Source organism: Tachypleus tridentatus, chromosome 3 (genome assembly GCF_004210375.1).
Source record: "Tachypleus tridentatus isolate NWPU-2018 chromosome 3, ASM421037v1, whole genome shotgun sequence".
In the NCBI taxonomy this organism is placed as follows: Eukaryota; Metazoa; Arthropoda; class Merostomata; order Xiphosura; family Limulidae; genus Tachypleus; species Tachypleus tridentatus.
In genome coordinates this window covers 89,796,445-89,824,196 of record NC_134827.1, presented here as the reverse complement: position 1 = coordinate 89,824,196, position 27,752 = coordinate 89,796,445, and the positions used below count along the sequence as shown (strand labels likewise).

Genomic DNA, 27,752 nt, shown 5'->3' with positions numbered 1-27,752 from the left:
AACTTCGGTATCAGGAATTGAGAATATATTGTACAGGTACCTTGGACAGCAGCCACGTGTCAGACCAACTAGCGGTAGACAACGTTTAGCTTTCAAGGTCATTTAGGTCAAACCGCCATTTTCTCCATTATTAAAAAATGAAATTTGTCATACACAGGTAGAAATTGTTATACATTGTATTGCTTGCAGTTTATGAATAAACAGTTATATATAGTTCTTATTTTTATTTTTATATTTACAATACGGTTTAAATGTAATGTGAACTAGGCCTATTTGCTACACATAGATTTGCGTGTTACAAGAACTTAAAAAAAACAAACGTCAATATTTAAAATAATTTTTGATACATTGTTATGATAAAAACTGTTGTAACATTCCGTTTATTAGTATACAATTCTTGAAATGTAATAAGCCAAGAGCAACATCTACATTGTTTAAGAATGTTAAATAGTGAACAAAATGTAGAAACCTGATACATTCACTTATTTGCAAATAAGAAAATAATTTATTACGCACAAGAAATTCTAAAATAGTAATTAACTTGAAAATATGTACATTTCATATTTCCAAGACCTAACATACATAAACAAAAAAACATATATTCTCTAGAATGTACTAAACGCATCTCCCTCTTTTTAAAAATGGGAATGACCTCTTCGGAAGCGGTGGCGCTACTGCTGAGTGGGGATGCAACATCAAGACGAGACTGTTATTAATGATAAAAAAGCAACGTTGAACATTTATTGAGATTTTATTGTTACATGGATTTAGTAAAACCAATATTGTTTTTCTCTGCGGTAAATTTAACAAAAAATTAAACTATCACAAAGTCTTCGGCTCACTTCCACACAATATTCTTAGTTAACCATTTAACCCTACAAAACAAGAAAAAAACAAACTAACAATTGTTATTAGTATTGTGTTACGTTTTAACATAATGATAAATATCGATGAATGATAGTCAATTTTTTCAACAACAGTTACTTTTAAATTGAATTGATCAGAGTCAAATTACGTAAATTTAGATGGTGAAATGACAAAATAAGTAAAAAACGACAACAAACAAACAGCCATTACAAATTCAATGAAATTTTCTTGGCTAATTTCTATTACGCTAAGAAATAAACATAAAATTATTATTAAGTTAGCCCAAACAAAAATAGCACAATCTCTTCTAGTTTTTTTTTTGTTTGTTTTTTTCAGACTGCGGCGATAAAGTGGATTGCAAATTATATTACTCGCTTTTATATAAAACTTTTATTGAGCTACAGCCTACACAAATCTATTACTGATCAGAATGTAGGCCGTGAAGGTTTCCAGGAAATTGATAACCAAATAGTATAATGTGAAGCTGGGACTAAATTGGGAATGTAGTAACCCTATTTTTTGTTCCTAATGGTAATAATAATGAAAGAGGATAAATAAAAACAAATGTTTGTATCACTTTGGTTTACTTGACACCTGATATTATTGTTTTTTTAACTAACTCATTTATATTTAAATACTTATAATTGGCCAAACAAACAATTAAGGTATCTCTATAGGTATCGAAGTTGGTAAAGTATTGAAATAGGTGATTGGGTATTGAGAGAAAGCCTCTGATTGGCTTACGTTAGAAACTGGTAACGGCTAAAAGCGCGGTTTGGCGGTTCAGTTCATAGCGGAGTATTGTCAGTTAGGTGTGTTAAGTGTAGTAGCGCATTTCTCTGTTATCCTGCGTGCGCAAGTGCCTGTGGATAACAATTTTCACAAATAGATGTAATTGGCAGGAATTTACCCAGGACTTACCACTACAATTTAATCCAAAAAGAAGTTTAGGGTGGGTAAGAAAATATTTATCAAAGAAATATAAAAAAATATTTTTCTTTTTAACTATATCTTCTGTCGTAAGGCTCCCCTTCCTTACTGTATCCTTCCGCGTAAAATGTAGTACGAAAGAGGTGAAGTCATGGAATGTACTTGTACTACCAATATTAAAGTGAAATATTGTTAGAAAAAAAATGAAATATTTAGAATAAGAAACATCTATGAATTACAAAATTTTAGTATAATCACACAAAATTTTTAAGTTTTTATGTTATCCAGAATTTTAGTTTGTGTTTTTAATCTAAGATTGTTGTGAAGTATAACTTATAATCTAATCCTTGTATAGACCTACTTTGATTTTTCCAAATAAATTTGAGATTTTGATTATTAAATTTTTTTGTAAGTTTTGAACGAACGTGGATGATTTTGTTTTAGCTTGATAAATTTTGGTATTATTCAAACCCATTTATAAACTAGAAATATATAACAATTGAGGTATATATTCCACTTCTAAAATGTATTTTTGAACAGCGCATTTAAAACGTTGATAACTCAAAAATCTGTTCAAATTGGTGTAATAACTAAGTCACAGTCATTTCATTAAAATTTGTGGCGTTGAAACTATTATAGTTAAGAATGTTTTTTGTAGAACGGTGACATTTAGTCATTAGTGCGATCATTCTCAAGTGATGATGTTTTACGTTATGAGTATAATAACTCAATAAAATTCATAATTTGAAAGTTTTGAAAAATACTTGAAGTTTAAGTTAAATATTTTTTTACGAATTTTTGTTTTACCTTGTCAGTTTACATTAAATGTGAATATTTGATCTGTTAGACATATCGAATTTGTTGCAAGCACAACTTTCCAACCAAATAGTAATAATAATGTATTAATTTCTCGGTTGTTTAAGCATATTGGTGTCTGTTAATTAGTAATATTAATTTTGATTGTCTATGTTGCTTCAGTACTAGTTTTACTCTCAGTAAAACCATTTTCATACGAATTTTCGTACAGTAAACTGGCCGTTTGTATATGATGTTGAAGTTAAATGTATGATCTATAACTAGTCTCTATTGTTATTATAATAGTTTCAGGAAGTAAATAGGTTAGAAATTTTTATTATCGTTATATATGTAAGAATCGAAAAAACATGCTTCAGGTAATTTTTGGCTTTTATCATGGGCTGTGCACCTCTATTTAAGTAAGTGCATTTCTTCAAAAGAAAGGTAAAAGATTAAAAGTTTAGCCCAAAATACAAACCCTGTAATTGTGTAGTTTTACTTCGATTTTAATAATCACCTGATACTTCAAAGCAAAAACCGTAAAATTAAAAAAATATTTCTACCAAAAAAAAGTCATTCTGTGCGAGTCAAAACTTAAAATTCGTCGTGTTGCTCATGTGAAATGTGTACGCGATTGCTAGGCCTAACGCTCATAGCTTAAAACTGAAAAAATGCGATCAGTGGTTAACAGTACAAACATTTTTAATTGCAACCGCTAGGCCTAACGCTTATAACTCATCACTGAAAAAGTACGTTCTTTATTTAAATCGTAAGAAAATAGCTATTTTGACAGAAATAATAAGCTCATAAAGATAATTTAAATTTTAGACTATTTTGATTGATTTACTCATGAAAGTAATAATCTCCAATCATTTACTGTGACTTAACTCTTTGAAGTTACACGACAACAAAATTATAAACAAGCTACCTTATTTCTCTCTTACAGTTATGACTTCTGAAGTTATTTGGTACTGATTTCTAGTTCCCCCGCTGGTATAGCGGTAAGTTTACGGATTTACAACGCTAAAATCAGCACGAGTTGATTTTATTTATTTATAATATCATGTTCAGTGCGTTTACATTAGTACCTGAAATTATATGCTTATCATGAACATGAATTTATAATTTATATTCTTTACAATTCTGTTGGGTGTGATTAGGGTTTAGCGAGCTCGAGAGTTTACGGTTTGCGCCCCATTGGTGTAAATCACGTTGTGCTCATTGAAGTCATGAGTACGTATAAATTTTGGTCAAAATTTACTGTACACTCTTAAAGTAGCCACTTGATAATTGTCTGTAAGCCTTAAAATTAGGAAGATTAATACATAGGTATCATCTATGTAGCTTTCCTTGACGATCTGCTGGCTTTAATTAACTTAAATTAACAACAGAGGGCGCCACAAATATAAATTTAGCCAGTTTGTTTGCGTAGCTGTGGACTAGTTGAATGAAGACATCCACCAGTATCAAAACTCTAATGCTATAATCCCTCATATTCAACATTGGTTGGTTTGTTTATTATTAAACACAAAGCTACACAATTGGCTATCTGTGCTCTGCCCACTACGAGTATCGAAACCTGCCACTGTGGAACAATTTATCATTGAACCAGCTGGCGATAAAAACGAAATGATTAGTTGTTCTGATTCATGTGTAGATATCTATTTATGAATATAATACAAATGTGTGCTCAGTTGAAAATGTAAACAAACAAAAAAAACATTGACAATTATGCAATATTAAGTGGAAATATAATATGTAAATTTTTTGCAATATTTTCAAATGCAAGGATCACAATTTTTAATGTCTTTTTTTTTTTTTAATTTTCAGAACAGATCGTGAAAACCAAAGTTACTGTACGTAGTATTGAACTTGTAAAATGTTAAGACACAAACATGAAATTGGTTTCAGGAAATACTAATTGATATTCTGATCAGAGCAAGCTTTATATTTACCTATGTACCAAATACCAACTCGACAATCAGCAGAGCCGATTAAATGTACTATTTACGATTATAATGCTTTGCTACATCAGATGATACCGTTGCTCGTAACGATATTTTCGGTCGTAACCCAAATAATATCTCAAGACGTTTAGCCAGTTATATCAAATACCCAAGTTAATAACGTAAAACAATCTTATAATAATAAACCAGAATAAAAATGACATCCGATATATACTAAGTAGTATAATCAATATTGTTAATGAAAGTAACGTGAAATATCCAAATGTCTGTCACGCCCTGTATTCTCTATATGGTTGTTTGTAGGTGAAAAAGTTGCAATGCTTCTTTTGAAGAGTATATTACAGAAAAGTTATTCATTTTTTGCAACTCCTAAAATTTTATAATTGTACCAACGTCGATCTGTTAGTTTTTAATGAACAGATCAATCATGTAGAACATTTAAGAACGAAAGAAAGAAACAAATGGGAAAGTGTTTGAGAATTTATTTGTTTTTGTGTTTGGATTATGTAACATGTAATTTTTCATGCCTGAACTATAAACATTTTGTTGTACCATGTTGAATAATTGAATATCTCTTCTTTTAACCTTCCTAAAGAAGTGACAACTATCAGAAAGCACTCACTTCGGTAGCGATTTTTGTTTTGGCTGATAAAATAACGGGATGGTGGTATCCAGTAGGGAAAAAAATCCCGTGGCTACTTAGCTGGACGCACCCATTGCATCGAAACTCGAGTATTATTATCAACAGTGAATTGCACTAAATCTTTAATTAAATACAAACCAAGTGCAATTTTCTTTATTGAAATAGCACATGAAATGACAAGATAGTTGTAAACGACCTACTGGATTATCGTATTGCATAATACTCTCTGATCGATTTTGTGTTTATTTATTACTATTTCTAGAAAATTACCATTGAATTGTTTCAACGGGCATTTGCAAGTAAATACATAATTGCATGACATACGGGTCACAGAAGTATTAACTGTCTCTTTGAACTGATATCATGAAACAAATCGGTTTTACACGAAAGTAGTTTAACATTTGTTTCAGTTCCTTGTTGCGTCTTTTGAGGAATTACACGCGTATGTGACAAATTAGTTCAAATGAAGTATTTAAACTGTTAATTCATTGTCTACCCAATTGTGTTTGGTCCAGGTACCTCGTATACGATATTTGGAGAAGCCTGTACGTTTAATATGACAGTCGAATGTGTATTCACTGAAGACGGATAAGTGGATTGTTTTCACGTATGTCTCGCATACTTTTGGGAACTGATCTTTAATAACTATATTAATACTATATATCCTACAGAACATTAAATTGAAAAATATCCAACAAATTTAATAAACATAGTACTTATATTTACACACAAATAGTGTAGATGATATATTTTTAATATGGGTCAAGAATTTGATTTTAGTATACTATGAACGTTTTTTGGAAAAGGGGAATATCTTACTTCCTCAGTAACTTCACACACCTATTACCTATTAAGCTTGCATACTTAAATGCAAAAATCCCGGCTCTGGTTTCCCATGGTGGAGAGAGCATGGTTAACACATTATCTAGTTTTGGGTTTATCAGCAGTCAGTTCAGTTACTTAGATTTTACAAAATCCATAATATTAAACTAAAGTATTTCCTTACCAATGTGACATTTTAATTAAAGCATTTGCATTTAAGATTCAGGTTCATCCATGTGGATGCAACACATGTAGTCCACTGTGTAACTTTGGGCATAAAACCAGCGAGAGAACTATACAATATATTTGGAAGTAAATTTTTATTTTATATAAAAACAAGTGTTATTAACTGATCAAAACAAGAGACCTATAAAATGAATCACGTAATAAATATAGCTTCTTCTATACAGTGTTTGTGTAGTTAAAATGACTAGTGTATTGTTTCATCATTTGGTTGTATTTGTTGCCATATAAATCTGTCAGTTATTATGGTAAAATCTTGCGTATGAATAGCTGTCCAACTGGTTATGATTACTTATCTAACTGCATTCTTTACCAGGAAGTTGGTCAGATGTGTTTATTATTAACTGTTCTAGCACTTTGAGGTTATTTTATAATGGTGGACCTGTTCTAGTGGTTAGCATGTCTGATTGCATACTGCAAGGTCCTGTGGTCAACCCTTATTGCCATTGTATTAATTGGTGAATCAACCGTGGCTCGTTGTAAAAGTTTGTATTGGATTAAAAAAAAATTAAAACTTGCATTGACACATTTGAACAAAACAATGGTACATCGGAAATAAACAGTGGGAGTAAATGAATTATAACTTTTCTTTGCTACCAGTATGAATGTTTATAGTACTTTGTAGCAGTTGAATTATTATCAATGTATTTAACTGTTCAAATTCGAAATAATTATGATAAAACAGACCTTTAACCTTGAAACAACCTTTTTTGAGCCATCTGTTTAAAATATTTTTACAACAAAGATCAGTCAGTAGGCTGACGTGAAATACGTTACTAACAAATCAGATAGCTTTTTAGTGAACTAGTAAATAATGAGAACATTGTTATTGGCAATGTTTATTCTGTGTAATTGTCCGTATACATGACTCAGGCCTATTCTTCAGGTGCTTCCAAACGCTGTTACCTAGATTAGCATCAGTTAGAAAGGCTGAACCGAAACTAGTGCAAGGAACAGTTATTATATGGTGAGTTAACCTATTTAACTGTAGTTATGCCTCTTATAGCTATGTGTACGTTATATTTATGTTGTTGTTTAGTCCTTTTGAAATTTAATTTTATTAAGCATGTATGGATCTACATAGTATTACGTTACCACTCAGCAGATTATATTCCACCAGGTCATGGAAAAGAAAGGGGCAAGGCTGTAGTAAGAAGTAATATCATGCTAGAAGTAATTATTCTTAACATAAAAAGTAAAACTAATAGCCTAGTAGTTACTCTGTTTCCCCGTACCTTTTTTTTTTTTTTTTTTATAAATTCGCGGTCGGTCTGCGCTGTGTTACCACACAGCACAACTTCAACTTCAGAAATCATCTATTGCACGTGATCTACACCTAAATTGAAGGATATTTGGAATCCAGTGAGTTGGATAGACGCAACATTGCTAGTATGTGGTTTCAAAGCATTTGATTCTGTAATTTTTCTATTTTAGGACCAAATGTTACATCCACGTGGTATTACTAATACTGTGAAACTGCAACGACAAAATATATGATTTGAAGTTTATAGTGTAGTGGATGGTGTAAAAGATGAATCCGAAATGATATTGACATTCTATTCAAGGGAACGTGTATATGGTGTCCGCACAGCTGACCAGGTTGGATTAGCATCTACAATACCAAGATTATTCTCTAGGTGGGTTAAGGCGTTCGATTCGTAATCTCAGGGTCGTGGGGGCGTTATAATGTAACGGTCAATCCCACTATTCGATGGTAGAAGAGTAGCCCAAGAGTTGGCGGTGGTTGGTGATGACTAGCTGCTTTCGTTTTAGTCTTGCACTGCTAAATTAGGGACACCTAGCGCAGATAGCTCTCGTGTAGCTTTGCGAGAAATTCCAAAACAAATAAACAAACATCCTCTAGGCAGCTATACAGGTCTCAACACACCGGCCTCCTCACTAAAAAGAAAATAAGTATAACCTTTTTAAATGAACTAGAATCAGAATATTATCGTCTTTCATTTACACGTGCAAGAATTTCCCGCGATGTGTCATCAGTTTGTGAAAAATATTAATTTAAGTTAGACGAAGTGATCTCCACTGTGCTAAAATGATAAATCAATAATTGCATCTCGGAACGGCTGGTATGGATATTAACACTTTTATTGATAACCTGAAGATGATCTAGTAAGGTCGAAACGTTGTTCTCTGCTTATCAGTAAGTGTTAATACCCATACCAGCCGTTCTGAGATGCATTTTATTTCAAGTGGGTTTCTCTTCATCAAGAAAATCAATAATTGGGGCCATGGAAATATGATAATATGAACTTACCATTTTCAGGATGTATGTGAGGAGCTATGTTATATGAAGGATTTTCTACTGGCTGTCTACTTTTAAGAAATTCAAGAAATAAGTCCTAAATAAAACTCATTTATTGTTGTAAATAATATTAATTCTGTGTACAAGATCCACCATGTTCATTGGGATGATCTTTTATTTAACTTTAACATCTGTATCAACTGTATCGTATGTTTAAATTAAAGTTACTTCAGTGGAAAGTGGCTAGGTGCTTTAGGCTAGTAATCTGAGGGTTGCGGGTTCGAATCCCAATTCACACCAAACATGCTCGCCCTTTCAGCCGTGGGGGCATTATAATGTTACAGTCAATCCCACTTAAATATGTGCAGGAAACCTATGAGTAACGCCTGGATGCGTTGAATCTCGTTTATTACAATAATAATATTATTGCGAACATCTGAAGGAGATAGAAATTACTGGCATGTGATTCCGTGAATCACATGTGAAACCGTGGAAAAATTATACGCACACACCTAGACCAACAGCAAACAATAAATCACAAGATACTACAAAACTTACACTGCTGCATATCATATACCATATGTTCCCGACATCAGCGAAAAACTTTGGAAAAACTTGTAATAAAACACAACATTCCAGTAAACACCAAATTTATTCAAAAACCAGGTACAAAACTGAAATCCATACTATGTAAAAACTACGCTGACAAACACAACACCAACATATTTTATAAAATACAATGCAACAACTGCCACGACTTCTATATCGGAGAAACAAGCGGAAAAACGGAAACTAGATTCAAAGAACACAAAATCACACCTTCACGTTTTTGAACACTGCAAATTAAGTAAACACAACATAACCATAGAAAAACACGCAGATACTAAGTAGGGAAACAAATATAAACAAATGCAAAATCAAAGCCCTACTTATACAACAACTGAAACCAATATTAAACCAGTATAAAGGAACACCTTTACATGTATACCTATACTAATTAATAACCTAACCACCACCTGCAACGACCCGTTTATACTCTCGTCCCTAAGACTTGTCCGTCAACGCTCAAATTCAAACTCTCTCTTTCTTAATCTTGAAGATGACCTAGGAAGGTCGAAACGTTGTTTTCTACTTATCAGTAAGTGTTATTACCCACAACAGCGTTGAGATATGTTTATAGCATTGTAAACCAAATGTTTTTAATGTCATTACGTGTACAATCATACCTCGTATATTTATACACACACTTCTCACCAGTATTCTAATTTTAAAAGAAAAGAAAATTCCATTGTGTAACAAGACCTATTACTAGATGCACTTGCATAGAACCCCAAAATATTAATTTTGTTTTTCTCTTCAAACATAATAGTAACAAACTATTTCTTTCTTTCAAAAACCAGACACAACACTAAGGTCTATATTATGTAAAAACTACACTATCAAACACCACACCAACATTATTTATAAAATACAATGTGATAACTGCCACGACTTCTATATTGGAGAAACAAGTAGAAAGATGAAAGCCAGATTCAAAGAATACAAAAAGTCACCTTCACACGTTTTCGAACACTGCAAGTCAAATAAACGCAACACAACATAACCATAGAAAACACCGAAATACCAAATAAAGAAACAAACATAAAGAAGCCTTACTTGTACAACAACTCGAGCCCAAAATAAACCAATACAAAGGAACACCTGTATACCTATATTAATAAATATAATCCAACATCTAAGCACGCCCTCTACATTCCTACACTCAGTTACACAACCCCTTCCAAACATGTGGTCAGCTTCCGGTCAGTTACCTTTTTTCTTTCTTTGTGAACCTGACGATGACCGAAGAAGGTCGAAACGTTGTTCGCTCCTCTACATAAAAAATTTTCTCAACCCAAACCAGTCGTTTTTACATGTATATTTCTTGTTTTTTTAATCTCGCGTCATGCGCATGTTTTGCTTATGTCACCATAGAACAAATATACAAGTTAAGAGTCTCTTATGTGACATTTTAGTGTCTACTACTGTCCCCAAGTTTGCAGTGTAAGACTAGAGGGAAGGCAACTAGTCATCACCACCCACCGCCAACTCTTGAGCTACTCCTTTATCAGCTAATAGTGGGATTGATTGATACATATAATGTACCTCGGCTGAAAGGGCGAGCATGTTTGGTGTGACGAGGATTCGATTCCGCAACCCTCACATTACTAGCCTTAACCACCTGGCCACTTTCCAATGAAGTAACTTTAATTTAAACATACGATACAGTTGATACAGATGCGGGACCAACATTGTTGTTAATCTAGGTACTGGAAGTACAGAATGAAATGTATAAGCAATAAAACTGGAAAAAAATATTTAATTTCTTAAATTACAGTATACGTTGATTGAAGAGGTTTATTTTATATGTTGGTGATAAAACAGAAAATAGTTTAATTCGGAAATGACTGAAGTTTGAAATAGAATTGATATTTTCATTTTCATTATAAATTTTATGCACTTGGTTTTGATCAGGTGATCCTACACTAAATCTTTACTCCAGGCTTATTGTAACACTCCTCACTTTCCTACAAACAAAACACCTTCCACTCACTCTTCAAGCTATGTTCAGACAGTAATCGAACTTTTCCATCTAGATAAATGTATTTTGGCTCTTTTGACTTCTATTTAGAGAAATCAAGCGGACGTGACACAGACTGGCTTTTTTGTAGGTTAGATTATATCGGTTAAATTTCTCGCTGTTTTTCAATAAACTTAAAGACATCAAATTGGAGAAAATATGGCATTTATTTTAGTAGTGCCTCCAGATGGTACAGCGGTAGGTCTACGCACATGCAATAATAATAAGTGGGATATTTGCTTCGGACAAAGCAAATAGCTCAACGTGGTCTTGCTCTGAAAAATACATGTTTGAACAGTATTTCGTACAAGTACGAAAAATCTAAACAAAATCTATAGTTTTATATATGACAATGGGATATTTTCTAAGCAGCAAGGCATCTGTGCTTTTGTGTTAAGTATTTGCCTCGCATCCAGTGGATTGACCACCACAGATATTTCCATTGTATGTCATTCTACTACAGAAATATCGGCCTTGGTAACGACTTAAGTCATAACATCACAAAAATTGGCATTTTGTATGGGGTAGTAAAGTTTAATAAATCTACTACAGTAATAATTATCTACTCTCAATCATTTGGCTGACACATCAAAGAGTAAGAGGTTAGTGTTAATTGCAGTCAGATTCTGAAAAGACTTCGATATATAAATTTCATTTTTATGATGCAAGTGCTTTATTAACCATATTTCATCATATTTTACGATTAACGTTAGGCCATAAAGATTGTTATTTAGGGATATTTGCGGAAACGAGTTTACCAAATTTCTGAAGTGTTAAAATTCAAAGCAGTTTTAGATTATGTAATTTTCTAGAAGTTTCCTTGTAGTTTCACTCTCTGAGCGTTATGTACAAAACTGTATAATTTGAGCTTGCATAGGATAAGTTCTCACCCCTTTTGAACTATATAAAGTTTTCTGAATGTAATAAACTACCTTTTGTTTTCTTGATAATTTCATTAATATTGCAGGTTGTAAATTTTATCTTTTTAAGAATTCTTTATATACATACTTATATGCGTGTTTTAATGGAAATTATTTCGTGTTAACGTGGATTGCAAAATAGCCTGTTTTCTAAACTGCCCGAAATTCATGAAATACTGTTGGGCTTATGGTTGAAAGAATCTTTAGGAAAGAGTGATCGTGATTTGGCTTATTACATTTTGCAATATAAAATTGGTTTCCTAAATTTCTGGCATTTCATTTCAGTGAGATCTTTATACAAGACTGATTTTGTTAACTTGTAACGTTCTTTTTAGTTATGGTGTGTGTGTGGCTAGCTTACGTTTGATCAAAAGCTTTCAGTTGTATTAACAAGCTTTTTATTTAAGTTCATCAAATATCAATAATGTGAGGGCAGGTAGAACAGTGAAGCTCTTTGAGCTTGTGATAAACCGTAATAGTTTTCTAATACTACAATCTGTGTATAAATAAAATACTTTTTCTGCCCGTCCTTTAAAATGTGAAATCCAGTGTTTTAATAGTAGCTGTAAAACGGGTGTATTGAAGTAGACAGTCATTGGCATCCAGCCCTCTTAAGCATTATAAATTATTTACTGCACAGTTTACCTGTCTATCCCCGCTAAATCTTTAGGAGTGGTGTTACGTGTGCCCTTTTGTGCTTTGATTAAAATTAAGTGCATTAGAAAGGAAGGTGGAAAGAGCCTCAAAGTCAGTTGTCTAGCATGGTATATAATTACAGATCATACAATGTGGATTTAAGACTAAGTATACATAGTCAGCAAACACACACACACACACACACACACACCTGCAAAGAAAAAGAACAAGAATAGAGTGGGTGGGTTTGGCGTTTTATGGCTCGAAGCAACTAAGCTATCTGCGCTCAAGAATGGAGTACTTACAACTCGTAAAGAAACTTATAGCACTGATGTCTTCCAAGAGAATGTGAAGTTAGGGACATAGTAAGGTGACAAATCTGATGGGGAAGGAACATGAAATGGGGAACAATTATCTTGAGAAAGGAAACCAACTGGGTAAATATAACTGGGTATAAGGGTAATAGGAGAAAGGTCATTGAAGAGGTTAGAATTCTACAGAATAAACAAATATATTGGGGAACCATGGAATGGAGCAGTGCATGTTATACCAAGAAGGTATACCTGGGTAAAGAAGGGTCAGGATTGTAATGGTCCTAAAGGTGGGAAATAGAAGGATAGGTAATGGGTTTGAAGGTATAATTATCCTCTTGAGCAGCTGAAGCTTAAATTTAGCATTATGTTCATCTCACTAGGAAAGAGGTGAATATAGGACTATAAAACAAAAAATATGGTAAACATAAAATCAAAACACATCAGAACAATATTTGCACTACAACAAGAGCAGGAACAGACTTCAGGAAAGCTGATATAATGAACATGAAAATAAAGGTTCAAAGAGAAGATGAGGAAGAGCATAGAAAACCACATTGAGATCGAGGTGTTAATCAGGAAGGGAAGTAAGGTAGGGAGGATAGGAAAAGTGGAATGAATGAAACATGGATGAGACTGACAACTGAAAAACACAAGCGAATTAAGTAAAGCAGAATTTGGCATATAATTCCTTCATATATAGTCTGCATCAAAATAAATTGAAAGGACCCCATAAGAAAGGCACTTTTAAAAAAGATGGGAAGAACAGACCAACAGCAATATGCATTATACCTATGGAGGCAGGATAACATGAAATGAAGGAAGGTACGTAAAAAGTCTGGCAAATAATGCTACCTGTAAAAAAAAACAAACAACAAACCAAAATGCTCTTTCAAAAACCTAGTGGACAGACCAACGGTAGTAAATGTATCACTTACACGGGTAAGCTGTGATGGAGGAAGGACGAATATGACATGAAACAAAGGAAGCTACAAGCAAAAGTCTGGCCTTTCTGACAAGGGACTGGACAAAAGTCGTGTATAAAGACTGAGTGGAGTTTATGAATGGATGATGCATGCTGAAGGGCTGATGGAGGAGTGTTGGAGAGATAAAAGAAGAGAAAGATGAAGTAACAAAAACAATGAAACCATGTTTCAGTTGGCAAATAGGGAGTTACCAGACAAATACTACATGGAGTTGTCTGAACTATGGGAAGGTATAAATGCAAGGATATGCATATAGGTGCTAGTCTGTCCAGTCCTGATTGAGAGTTTTGATTGAGCCCACTAAAGGATGAAAAACGAGACCAAAATCGGGGAAGTTGTGTATTGAGAAGAATAGCAAAAATGTTCAAATCTGGGACACCTCACTGAGTACACAACTCGTGAAAAACGTGACTATCAAAAATCCGCTTTGTATAGAATATCTTGTTGGGATGGAATAACCATTGCACAAACAGATTCAGGGAACCCAGAATATGAAATTCGAACAAAACAGATTTATTGACTTGAGGTCTCCTTGCCTGGTGATGTATTGAGAGTACATAAAATATTAGGAGTGGTTCATCACCAACTAGCCACAAAGAGACTGCAGGAAGCATAGTCCAACAAACAAGGAGTTCTCTAATAGTTTAATATGGAGAGAGGACTTGGAAAAGTTCATTGCACCAAAATTTCCAGTGTGTCATGATATACCCTCTCTAGCCAGAAGGAGAAGCATCCATAAAGTGTAACATCCCAGATGAGGTAGGTAGAGGATAAGAAACGACCATATCAGTATTGTTGTAGTTCAACCACCAGTTGAAGTGAATCTCTAAGAAAGGGGAAAGAGATGTACATCTAAGGAATCCCAAACAAGACTACGTTGGACTATCAAAACCCATTGAAGATGAAGCACGTGGGCATGATCAAGAGGAATGAAGGCTTTGAGAGATACCTGTCTGGATGCAAAGAAAGTGGGGATATTAAAATATACAACCGACATCTCGACATTTGTCATCTGGAAACCTGGAGCAAAATCCCAAGGAAAAGCTGCGTATGACTTCATGGTGAACACGGGAATGATTAGGAATTGGTTCAGAGACATTAATCGACTAGACGTCAATCACCTAAATGTTTGTGAAAAACAAACAGACGATAGCCACCACCACCCTAAATCCGCCATTGAGTTGTTAGCTCTTTGTTAACCTGAAGATGACCTCAGAAGGTCGTAACGTTGTTCTCTGCATATCAGTAAAAGTGTTTATACTCATACCAGTCGTTTTGAGATATTTTTATTTCATGTGGGTTTCTCGTCTTCAAAACCAATCTTAAGTGTTCTTAATAGGTACCACAGGTTTTCCAGTAGGTTCACTCACTCTATGTGAAGTTTTTCCTGAAGTTTAGCGGATTTTTCTTTCTTGGATAATATGCTCTAGAGATTAATCCTCAGTTTGGACAACTTATTCTTCCGGATTCTGCTTCGTTGCATCTGTTTTGTTGTTTTTACTGGAAAAAAACTGTTATAACAGGCCTTATTAGGGTTACGGATTTGTGCTATTTTTAGATCATGATTTAATGCACCAGTGCGCATGCGTGAATACAAACCGGGCAAACACTCTCATTAACAACACTGGCAGAGCTGCAAGGAATTTCGTTTATGGATGTGCTTTTGGATTGTGATTAGTGAACACTCAGTATCAAGCGGACATTAATTCTACATCACAAACGTTTTTTCCTACGTGGTGACCTAAACAAACAGCCATGGTCAACAAACATTGTTGCTGGGGAGAATATCGAAGTGACTCCAGATACTCGGGAAAGGAGAGCACAAGGGGTGTTGTTTTCATCCCTTTCCCCAAACCCAGAAGATCTCACGAAAAATGTGAACGATGGGTCCGAGTATGTTCACGGAAAGATTTTTCTGTCCAAAATGTCACGAAAAACACATCTGTAGCAAACACTTTTTGTGGGTGGCAACAGACCTACTGAAGATCACCCTGGTCCTGTACCAGCCACCTATACTTCGGGCCAGAAAAAATCGACTGCATTATTGATGTTAACTAGTATGTTGTACCAGGAATATTAAAATTTGGCATGTTTTCAGAGAGTATAAAGGTATAATTTAAAGCATAGTAAATGAATAAAACTGGAATTACTTTAAACCAACAATCGGGTAAGAAAGATTCATGCTCATTGGTGAAAGTATTACAAAATGTTTTTCAGGGTTATTCGTCTTGTGTTCTCACATCCATGCATGTTTTTTGTGTGTAGATAACATGGTTCTCTAGAAGAAGGAAGGCTCTAAACAGTCGTTCAAATGAACCAGTTCTGTGTACTGATGTTGATGTCACTCCATCTGAGGAAAATACTCAAAACACTACTGGGCAGTAATTAAGAAGATGGGCATAGGTGAACTAATGTATTTTTATTGTTCAATGTTTTATGATATCACAGGAATTACATTCATTATTTCAAAAGAAATGGGATTTGAATATACAATGTACTAGTATATGAAATAAGTTCCAAAATTAACAGAGTTTTGGCCTGAAGGACTGAAATTCTATTGTGAAACTGCTACAAATGCGAGCAATCGCAATTCCGTATAATTCAGTTAATTATACCTGTTAATTCAGTTAATTATACCTGTGTGGCAAGTCTACAGATATATTACTACTTGCTCTGAGCCGATTTCATATATGTGGGTATATGATCACAATGAAAACAAACCTAGTTTCTTTTAATTGGGTATATGTTTTTAACGTTACATAGGATGATGGAAAATTTGAAAGTTACTTGGAAATAAAATAAAAAAAATAAAGTCGGCTTACCTTTCTAACAGAATCGCGCGGTTTCCCGTGGCTGGGAGCCGACGACATTGCAACCATATTTTCAGCTGAGTATTTAAATGTTGATCTATATCTTCATAATAAAATTTGGTTCCTGGAACATCCTCTTCCAACAATTTTATTCTCAAAAACAACCCTTCATGTGCCAATGTGTCAGTCAAACGGCCGGTTTGTTTGCCCGTATCTTCTGAAATATAAATAAATAAATAAATAAAAATCGTGGCAGGTATTCCGATTTAACAAGTTGAGCCTCAAAGAAATGCAGAACAATTCAGGGCGCTCAGAAGAGACCTTCTCATGAAGTTAAATTTTGTGCTGGGCTAGTGATTAAGAGCTAAACCTAAAGAATTTTAAGTCCATCAGATTATGCTGCAGGCTGGTGACAAACGTCCGTTGGTGGTCTACGAGAGGTTAAATATTTAACCCACCCTCCAAAAGAACATAAGAGGGTAGGGATCTGTAAATCTAAAAGCATAAGAATTTTCTGAGTGGGGGGGGGGGACGGGAGTACCTCAAGAAAACCCATTTTCACTATCAGGGCATCGAATAATCTACCCTGACTGTGCCTGGAAGTTCCTGTAAAGGAAATCATGGTGAGTAAAGCTTTCAGGAAAAAATACAATGACAAAATATATCAATTAGTGCAACGATAGATCATAAGACTGGTCTAAGGCACCAGGAGGATATAGATGGACTGTTCGTGGACATAAATTCTATTCATATCAATGAGTCGTTCTATTTCTGTCTGGGATGATTTGTGGCTTCTTACTGAAAGTGAAGTTGATGTTTGTTGTGACCGACCTGCCTGTGGTTTTAACTTGCGTAGGTTGAGTCTGGCTTGGGGGCTGTATTCTTCGGATTAGGTCGCTGTTGAAGATTGATGTCAACGTCGGTCAGAATATCCTTGTCTTCTCAGAGTTGAGCGTATATATGGTGTTGGCAGCAGAGATAATAGGTATCAACGGAGTTAAAGCGTACCGGACGAGGGGTACTCTGACAGATTTGACATGTTTGGCACTAAAATAAAAATAATGTAGGGTACATCTGTGGTTGAGTATAAAATAAGCTACCTGTTTATGCTGAGTCACGACTTTTACAAAATGAGTTGGTAGGCCCGTGGTCTTGGGGTGAATTCTGCGAGCTGCATGGAGTTTTGAGGATGTGGTTGTTTCCAGAGAATGTTGAATTTCAGATGGAGTTGTAGACAGATGAATATTCTTAATAAATACCGAGTATAAGCTACTGAAACTTTTGATAGGAGAGCACTGGATGTTGATATTTACATTCCACGGTTTACATAGATAAGCGTGGTCCTGGATTGTTGAAGGCTGCAATAATATACCTCCTTGGCAAAGGATTCTTGTTTTTCTAGGATCAACTGAGATGCTGGGTTTGAACTCGTCGATGAAGGCAATAATCTGATGAGGGGAGAAATCCAACGGTAATCCGTGAAGAATTACCGGGGGTACTGATGATCTTGGCGTAGAAGGAAGCTTGTGCGATGAAGGCAACATGGCAGTGATGAATTCACACGTCTGAACACTTCAGCTACTAGTCGAAGAATGTACATTCTGGATCCACGTGCGCTCGCTATAAATAGCACTCGCATCATCGCGCTGCGACATCAGCAGACCCCTAACCATGATAAAGCCTGTTGTCATGTAGTTGATGGAGATATCTGGTCATAGACAGCTAAGCTTTTAGAGGCCAGTTGAACATCACATTTGTGTTTATAGGAACACAGATACAATATTAACGTAGATTTTTAGTTTCAGTCTGTGATTAGGAGATCCCAAAATAAACTATACAACAATTAAATTTTACAAACCAAGCAAAGGATTGCATTGTTTGTTTGTTTTGGAATTTCGCACAAAGCTACTCGAGGGCTATCTGTGCTAGCCGTCCCTAATTTAGCACTGTAAGACTAGAGGGAAGGCAACTAGTCATCACCACCCACCGCCAACTCTTGGGCTACTCTTTTACCAACGAAAAGTGGGATTGACCGTCACATTATACACCCCCACGGCTGGGAGGGCGAGCATGTTTGGCGCAACGCGGGCGCGAACCCGCGACCCTCAGATTACGAGTCACACGTCTTAACGCGCTTGGCCATGCCGGGCCAGGTAAAGGATTGCATAAAAAGAGCCTATAGAAACAGTCATGAGTGGACAAGTATTTCCATTTACTAAATTAGTCATCTCAGTCCCAAATGGTAAGAGTGTACTTAAATACATATACTACCTATGTGGTAGTATCAAAGCATCTGACTTTATTTTAATTAATTTTCAATTTCTTCTAGTAGTTCTGGCAGCACGCTCATTTAGTACAATTTCTAACGAGTTTAGTGTAACCTGCTGGTATTTGAGCAATGATACAAAAAATTACCTGAAATGCAATTTTTTTCAACATCTCTTATTTCAAACAACAATTGACTTAATTAAGAGTAGCAAGGAAAAGAGACAGAGTAAAACCTCTGCAACTAATTTGTCTTTGTATCAATTGTTAGATGTAGGCTAGGCTTTGATCGGCTCTGAGGTATACAAAGCGCGCACAACACTTTTTCACGATACCTAGCAGTTTCATTTGCAACTTAATAATTTATATAAAACATTAGTTGCAGAGGTTTTACTTTCTCTTTTCTTTGTTACTCTTAAATCAATTGTTGCTTGAAATAAGAGATTTAAAAAATAAAATTGCATTTTAGGTAGACGTTTGCCTCGTGCAACTCTGCCCAATAACACAATGTAACAAAATTTTTACTTTTTATTGTTTCTGAAAGAGTTATATTCCAGTTTCTTATGCCTAAAGTAAATTTTCTCTTCAAACTTTGCTTTTGTGACCTGGGTAATAAAAATTTCAAATTTTCTCATTTTCCAGAACATTCCAGGTAGATTTAGTGCTGAGTAGCTGATAGAGAATTTTCTCGAACTTACAAGAATTTTCAATAACTTTCCAGAATGTTGTAGAACTTACCAGAATTTCCAAAAACCTTTTCAGAATTTTCTAGAACTTTCCATGGTAATATACATACAGGGGCTCATCACTCACTACTTCATTTTAGTTCTGGCTGCCAAGTGAACATATATACCTATCTGATTTTATCAGAGATGGCATCAAGAAGTTGCAAGCATTTTCCAGACGCATTCTGCTACGTATGTGGCCAATTTTAATAAGACAAGAGCGAAAAATTACTGTGCGACAGCATTTGCTAAAATGTGTGAAGCCTACAAGACATATTTCAGCATGCCTGTCGGGGATCAAGACAAACCCTAGACACCTCATTTTACCAGCGAGCAAGAACTCTAGAAGGTATGATGGACAACTTTTGCTTGCTTGAATAGTAAGATTTTATATTACACAAATGTTAGACCTTTTAACATTTAAGTATCTTTTAATTAATTTTTTAAAATTTCCAATAGTATAGAAAAATTATCACATATAAAATATTTTGCATGAACCTCTTACACATTAGTTGTGGATGAAATAAATTTATTTTTCATAATAACAACTTTAATTTGCTCTTTTGCAGGATGGTACAGAGGGGGAAGCGAGCCATGAAGTTCACTGTTCCAAGAATTTGGCGTGAACCCATTAAAGATGGGCTCTGCTTCTGCCTCAGTGTATCCGGTCTGTGTGAGGCAATTGGAATTGCCTATAACCCGAACGAGTGGTGCTTCTTCATTGACAGCTCATCTAGAAGCCTCAAAGCTCTGCTGCTCCATAATGGGAATAAGTATCCGTCTCTTCCCCTTGCTCATTCGATGCACCTCAAAGAGGTATACAACAGTGTCAAGACCTTGCTAGAAGCTTAGAAGTATGATGAATACAGCTGGGAGGTTATCAGGGGCTTCAAAATGGTGGCATTCCTGATGGGTCTCAAAAGAGGCTTTACCAAGTTTCCCTGTTATCTTTGTCTTTGGGGCAGCAGGGACACTGCAGTGCACTACAGCAGGAGGCATTGGCCACTATGGACTGAGTTCTCTGTGGGGAGGCACAATGTCAAGTGTGAGCCACTATTGGACCTCCAGAAGGTGTTGTTTTCATCATTGCACATAAAATTGGGTCTTATGAAACAGTTTGTCACAGCTCGTGATGAGGAGTTTTCCCTAAGCTGTCTGAGGCAAAGATTAAGGCTGGTGCTTCGTTGGACCATAAATTAAGAAGATCCTGGAGTGCACAGAATTCCCCAAGAAACTCAGTAGAAAGGAAAGAAAGCTTGGGGCAGCTTTTTAACGGTGGTTTGGGACAGCTTTGTCACAGTGGTTCGGGGCTTCTTTGGCAATCACAAGGCCAAAAATTATGTGGAACTGGTTGAGGTTCTGGTGAAGAATTATGGCAAAATGGGCTGCAGGATGCTCCTGAAAGTCCATATCCTTGACGCTCGTTTTGATAAATTTAAGGAGAACGTGGGAGCGCTTTCACCAAGATATACTGGACTTTGAACGCCGCTACCAAGGAGCGTGTAACGAAGACATTATGGGAGACTATATTTGGGGCTGATACGTGGAAGTTTACATTACAGTCGCAAATCTCGAAAAACTACTCACTTGTAAAAACATTTTTGTTCATTTTTTGTATAACTTTAGTATAAATACATGTAAATCTTGATTCACATGTTGTTTTATTCAGACCTTATGTAAATGAATATGTGTAAATTTGACCGTTTTTACATAGAAAATAGTTTAATTTCTAAATTTCATTCTCCAGGTCTCAAAAGGTGGCCTGGCATGGCCAAGCTCGTAAGGCGTGCAACTCGTAATCCTAGGGTCGCGGGTTCGGGCCCGCGTCGCGCTAAACATGCTCGCCCTCCCAGCCGTGGGGGTGTATAATGTGACGGTCAATCCCACTATTCGTTGGTAAAAGAGTAGCCCAAGAGTTGGTGGTGGGTGGTGATGACTAGCTGCCTTCCCTCTAGTCTTACACTGCTAAATTAGGGACGGCTAGCACAGATAGCCCTCGAGTAGCTTTGTGCGAAATTCCAAAAAAACAAACAAACAGGTCTCAAAAGCAAAGTTTGAAGGGAATACTGGTAATTTTCTGTACTTTTACAACATAAGCAATTAAGAAATATCACATATATCCAGGAACAAAATTTGTGTTACACAGTAGAATATTTTCTTTTAATCCCCGAACTTGTCAGGCTTTGAGATGAGAGACAAAAGATTCAATGAAAATTTTCATATCTACATCTAAATTCAGAAAAGTATAATCTATATTTGTGTCTATAAAAATGTTAAGCTCATTGGTTTTTCAACATTTCGACACTTTTTGGCGTGTGAAATTTAACGACATTTAATAATGTTAAAGAAACTGTATTAGAAAAAAGATAAGGTACAATCTGGTACCCGTTTATACTCTCGTCCTTAAGACATGTTCGTCAACGGTCATATTCAAACTCTTTCTTAATCTGAAGATGACCTAGGAAGGTCGAAACGTTGTTCTGCCTATACCAGCCGTTCTGAGATACAGGGTGGTTTTAAGTTAGGTGTAAAACTTGGTTAGGGTATTTGTTTGAAACTGGAGAAGGCGATGTCTTAGTGACAGAGCTCATAAGAAGCGACGGAAACGATACTAAACATTGATAATAATCCAAATAAATAATAGTAGTAATAAACACAGAAAAACTTCAAAAACACAAATATGAAGCTAACGATAATATTTAGTTTTTGGCGTCAGGTCTAAGCCTAATAAACGGGTCGGGTCGAATTTTAGGTTCCTCTTGCATTGCGTCCTTGCGAGTCCAACAGAATAAATGTCGCATGTGGCACTTTAGGTGGGTTCGTTTTGATTAATAGCTTGAAACGTTAATTCCTGTACAGTTAATAATAATGAAAACATTTTAGTTTTCCAACTACAAAGTACAGTTTATGAGTTCTAAACTTAGTCTCGGGAGCAAACATTAGGCCTGACTTTATGAAAAACGATAAACTTAATAAATGATATAAAAGTAGCAACAAAATCCACAGTTCTGACATAACGATCCGTAAAAGACTTAATACAATTTTTGTAATATTGCTTATTGATGAAGGTGTACAAAGGAAATGGTTGGATCTTAAATATATACTTCAAGTTTTAACAATAAAAGTAATCGTTGACAATTGAATCTTAACATTACACCCATAGGTGTGATTTGTAAAACTCCAAAATATAAAATCTTCCTTCATTACTGGTTTGCTGTCACTGTTCAGGCACTAAATCTGGTTTTGGTAGTTTTCTTTTCCATGGCTTGTAATGCAAAAATAAATATCTCATTCTCTATCAACACTTCATGTCTTGAGATTTCTTCAGGTATTTGTTGAATGAAGGACAAATGTATTTTGTTGGAGAGAAATTCTGTAAAAGGTTTTGTTAATATGCAAGTTCTGAATCTATTCTGTTCTAGTGTGAGAAAGCATTATGTTGTATAGATAAAACTGTATCATACTTTTGTGGGATAGTTCCTTCTAATGTATCACTGTAATTGTTTTGAATAAGGCAGCTACCATTGATAATTGTTATGGCTCTTAGTTGGAAGTTTCCTTAGTTATTAAAACTGGGATTTTTAAACAAGTTTGTTTGTGTTCTACTTGTTTACTTCATAAGTAATTTTGAACTGAATGCCTTCCATGGTACTTTTCCATCATAGTCCAGTGGTTTTCAATAGCTAGCTAAATTCTGAAACTAGATTAGTTCAGGAAGACCCTTCAGTAACTTCTAACACAGCTGCAGTCGTAATAGGTGTAGAAAAAATCAGGGGCATAGATTTTTTTACACCCGATTGGGGTGGGGGTGATTTTGCAACCACTTGTGTGGACTGTTCAATTTGCAAATTGGTAATCTCTGATTATGTAAACCTGAAAGCTGTAAACATGCAGTCAGAGTGATCTTGTTGCGATGATACTTGCATGTATACTTAGGCTTACTGACTGATAGTTACGAACTATTGCTTAGATCGAAAAGCTTAGAAGCACACCTGTATTAAAGATGTACATTTCGGCTACTGAAAAAGCCTACATCTAGGCCTAATTATGTAATTTGATTGGTAAGAACATGAGAATCACAAGAACAAACACACAATTTGTAGGCCTGTGATGCAATAAAACAATTAAACAGACCAAACTGTAGGGGGGATGATTGTATGCACCATACCCCTCACTTAAAATGAAGGGGGGATGTATACCCTTCATCCTCTCCAGGATCTATACCCCTGGAACAAATAAATTCTTCCATTCCATACTTTATAATGGAGGGTACTTTAGGTTAGAATTATTTGGCAGATGTAAAAAGGTGTATGACAAACACATGCAATATTTTTATCTAAATTTTCAATTTTGTCATTGCAATCTTTCTGTAATTTTCAAATTTTGTTGCTTTAATTTCTGTGCATATCCCAGTTTCATAAATTTTGTCCTCATTATATTCATTTTTGTTCCTAATTTTTCTCATCTATTCTTGTCACTCCTGTTTGTACTGTTTCTTTTATCGTAGTCTTCATTTAATTTAATTTTTTCATATTCTTTGAAATGTTTTACTATCCCTAGTAAGTATTCTATTCCTCTTTATGATTGTGTGTCATCAAGTGATTAATGTGAATTTCTGAGCTTATCATAACAATCATACTTTTGCCATCCTCTGTTTTCTTTCCTGACATATTGACATTGCCCATGTCAGTTTACTAATTTTACTTAGGTTCTTTTTTCCATCCTCACTTCACATTCATGCATTAGTTATTAAGAATAACCAGTAGCCACTGTTTGCTCATACATTTAGGAACTGAATTTGTCATTACAACTTTAACCACTTTAATTCAAGTAGCAGGTAACCTTGAAAAGACCAAAAAACCAATATCAAGAACCTAATGCCTCGGATCATTAAAAATGGGTCAACACTATTAACATTTAGATTTGGATATACAGCAGGTACAAAAAAATCTTGAAGGATTATTTGACATGAATGATTAGACAATAGTACGTTAAACTCTGAAACCAAGTTTTAACTAATGAAAAAAAAATCAAGAAACTTTAAAACCAACAGCAATTATTCTTCATAGATTCACCGACTGTTTAAGATCCACAAATCTAACATACTTCTTAGAGCTGTAAGTAGTACCATAAAATTATCTTGTTCTAACTTGATTGGTTTTTGTAATTTGTTTCATTACTACTGAGATAATACTGAATATTGTGTTGACAGCCCATTAAAAAGCTTTTTGGAATATCTTTAACCACTCCATATCAGATCTCAGGAGTCCTCATCAGTTTTGGTGCCATATAGCTGTTCATTATTGCAAAAACTCTCCACATCATAACATAATGTCTGTTGAATATTCATTGTATTGCACATAGGACTGAAATTAAAATAGAAGCTATTATGGAACTAACCATGGTTTATTTACAATCCACATACTTTTAATATAATACTTTTTTATTTGACTAAATATTTGTGGTTACTATAGGCTCACCATTTTCTCTAGTTTTAGCAGACATTTTTATAAAACATATTGAACGAATCCTCCCCTTTGTAGACAAGAAAACCAGCTTTTGTAGATGCTATACTGACAACATATTTGTTGTTACTTACTAAACCTTTTACAGCTCTGTGGATAACATGAAAATATTAAGCAGTTTACTGTTTCATGACATTAACAAACAGTGAATGGTACAACTCTGTAAACAGATATATCAGTAAGGTTTAATCTTTGTATATGTTTGTAGTGAGTGTCATTTTGTCCACTGGTAAAAAAACAGTATAAGTATTTAAACGATGTAGACAGTCTATCAAAATCAAATGTCAACGCATCATACAGTGTTTTAAATATAATGGATACCCCTCTAGTTTCATTACTATTAGCTTAAAAAATGTAATAACTGATACAATTGATAAGAAAAACAGTGAATCTAAAGCCATTAGTTCACTTTTTCATCAGACATCTATGCAGTCTGTTTCAACTATATTAGAACTCAGTTGACAATAAGAATTTTTTTTTCTTGGGTTATCATAATACAAACTGACAAGTTCACTTGTTACCACATTTGTATCTAGGTCTTTTAAATAGTTCTCCTTTTATGTCAAAAATTCACATGGGTTGGTTCATTTATTTTAGAATCCCATTGACAAGACAAATTATTTCTTCTCTCTTGTGTTATCACAGTGTAGTTGGTGATAAATTCACTTACTCTACCCATGGGTTATCACAGTTGCAGGATTGTAGCAACACACATGAATTTAATATGTATATATTTTGCAATACTAACTGTAATAAGCTAATTTGCTTGCTGATAAATCAATAAGAAATTAACAATTTGTACATATTAGCATTACTACCTACCAAGACTTGTCTAGGCTCCATGTCACAAAGCTAGATTTATTTTTCTAGTGCTTCCTACAATGTATATGTTACAGATCTAGCCATAATTAAGCATGGATTTGGTTTATATAAATAGACTAATGAGTTAGTCATGTTAATGGTGTTACATATTACTCATTTATTAACTATTATGTAATATTGATTATACAATGTCCAGTAATAAAAAATTGGTTATATCTATAAGTTATATTTTAAAATGTTGGCACAAAAAAGTGGGTAGAAAATATTACTTTGTAATTAGGGTACAGGGTTGCAGAATCGATGATGCTTGCCCTGCAGTTAGAAAGTTGCAGTGTTTCAGACTTGTCAAGTGCATAATACTACTTCCATCAGACCAGACATTTAGGATAGTAAGAATTTTGTGTTATAAACTTACTATGCAGACAATGTAAAAAAAGTGCAATACTTATAAATTTACATTAATATCACTGTAGTATTGAAAAATATGAAAGAGGGTTACAACCTCCTGGACTATTCTCCTAGATTCATAGTTTATATAAAATTGAAAGAAAAAATATATTTAAAAAAGTTGAAGGGGTTCATACTTCTAACGATTTTTAACTGCTAATATGACATTAAAGAATAGTCACCAATTATGAAGGGGGATGTTGGGAGTAAAGACCCTCTGCACCCTTCCCAGTTATCCATATTTGCTTATACAGCACTAAGGATTAGTTAGTAAATAAATTAGTGTACTAACAAAAAGTTGGCAATGAGTTTTGCCAGCCAGTTCTCTTTGATTAGTTATGATGTTGGTTGGTTAATCATGATTTAAATTAACATTTTTGTAGTAATTAGAAATGTTCTTAATCATTGTCTATGTAATCACTTAATTTACCTAACCCTAAAAGTCATCCAATTAGTTAATATTCATGTCTTAAAAATGAGGAAAAACAGATATATTTGAATATAATAGTGCCTAGTGGAAAAGGATTTGGCATGAGTGAAATTGACTAGCTGTTTTAGCAGTAGCCACATTTGATTTTAATGATCTGTGTTTTTCGAAAGAGAGAAAAATGTTAACTTCAGTTCAGATATGTGTCTGGTGATATAAGGTAAAGCATTTTCTAGGAAAAAGAATAAAATAAATCTGACAGTAGTTTTATCAGTTTGAAAAGAGTCATTGTAATCTGGCATGATTTTGACATTTGTTGATAGGCATCCTACTTGTAGTCTAGATGCCTCATTGTAGTTCAAGTATTTTTATCATTAGTAATTACTGTGGAACTACAGTTAGTTGTTTGTGAAATAGGTTTCATAATTATATTTAAAGGAATTTAACATGACTGGATTTTTACTTTTACATATTATAATTTTGTGTTCTGCTTTGTCCATACAAACTAGGCCATGGGTTCTGCCTAAAAAGTGAAGTTTATGGAAGCCTGGCTTATTTGTTACAAACATTTCACTAGAACAGCAATGTTTATTCAGAATGTGAGCAGCATATCTTTTACATTTTAATTAAGCTAGGTACAGCTTATTTTGTTTATGGTGGAACTGTGATTAAATGCTATTTTAAAACTATTCATGAACTGTTGCTGTAACTTTTCATTGCAGTGAGTTAGA

At 34.5% G+C, this 27,752-nt stretch overlaps 2 protein-coding genes across 15 annotated transcripts in view; one reads left to right on the top strand and one right to left on the bottom strand.

The window, feature by feature from the left end:
• Positions 1-27,752, top strand: part of egg (SET domain bifurcated histone lysine methyltransferase eggless) — a 196,199-nt gene that overhangs the window by 34,203 nt on the left and 134,244 nt on the right. The window contains exons 1-4 of one of the 13 annotated variants that reach the window (XM_076495538.1): positions 1,666-1,819; positions 3,539-3,593; positions 7,154-7,234; positions 16,266-16,403. The exons of 1 other annotated variant lie outside the window; for it this stretch is intronic. The gene's annotated coding sequence lies outside the window, so the exon portion shown is untranslated. Of the gene's footprint in view, positions 1-1,643; positions 1,824-3,538; positions 3,594-7,153; positions 7,235-16,265; positions 16,404-27,530; positions 27,621-27,752 lie in introns of those variants that run through there. 11 more of the 13 variants (XM_076495542.1, XM_076495540.1, XM_076495541.1 and 8 more) reach the window with 11 other exon arrangements.
• Positions 385-18,377, bottom strand: LOC143247444 (uncharacterized). 2 transcript variants are annotated; one of them, XM_076495551.1, is made up of 3 exons: positions 17,911-18,377; positions 16,823-17,027; positions 385-706 (listed from the first exon to the last, which is right to left on the bottom strand). In XM_076495551.1, the coding sequence occupies exons 1-2, from the start codon at positions 18,352-18,354 to the stop codon at positions 16,998-17,000; spliced, it is 474 nt and encodes a 157-aa protein (XP_076351666.1). In that variant the 5' UTR covers positions 18,355-18,377; the 3' UTR covers positions 385-706; positions 16,823-16,997. The 2 variants fall into 2 exon arrangements, with proteins under 2 accessions (XP_076351666.1, XP_076351667.1); XM_076495552.1 differs by lacking the exon at positions 385-706 and adding an exon at positions 7,869-8,166.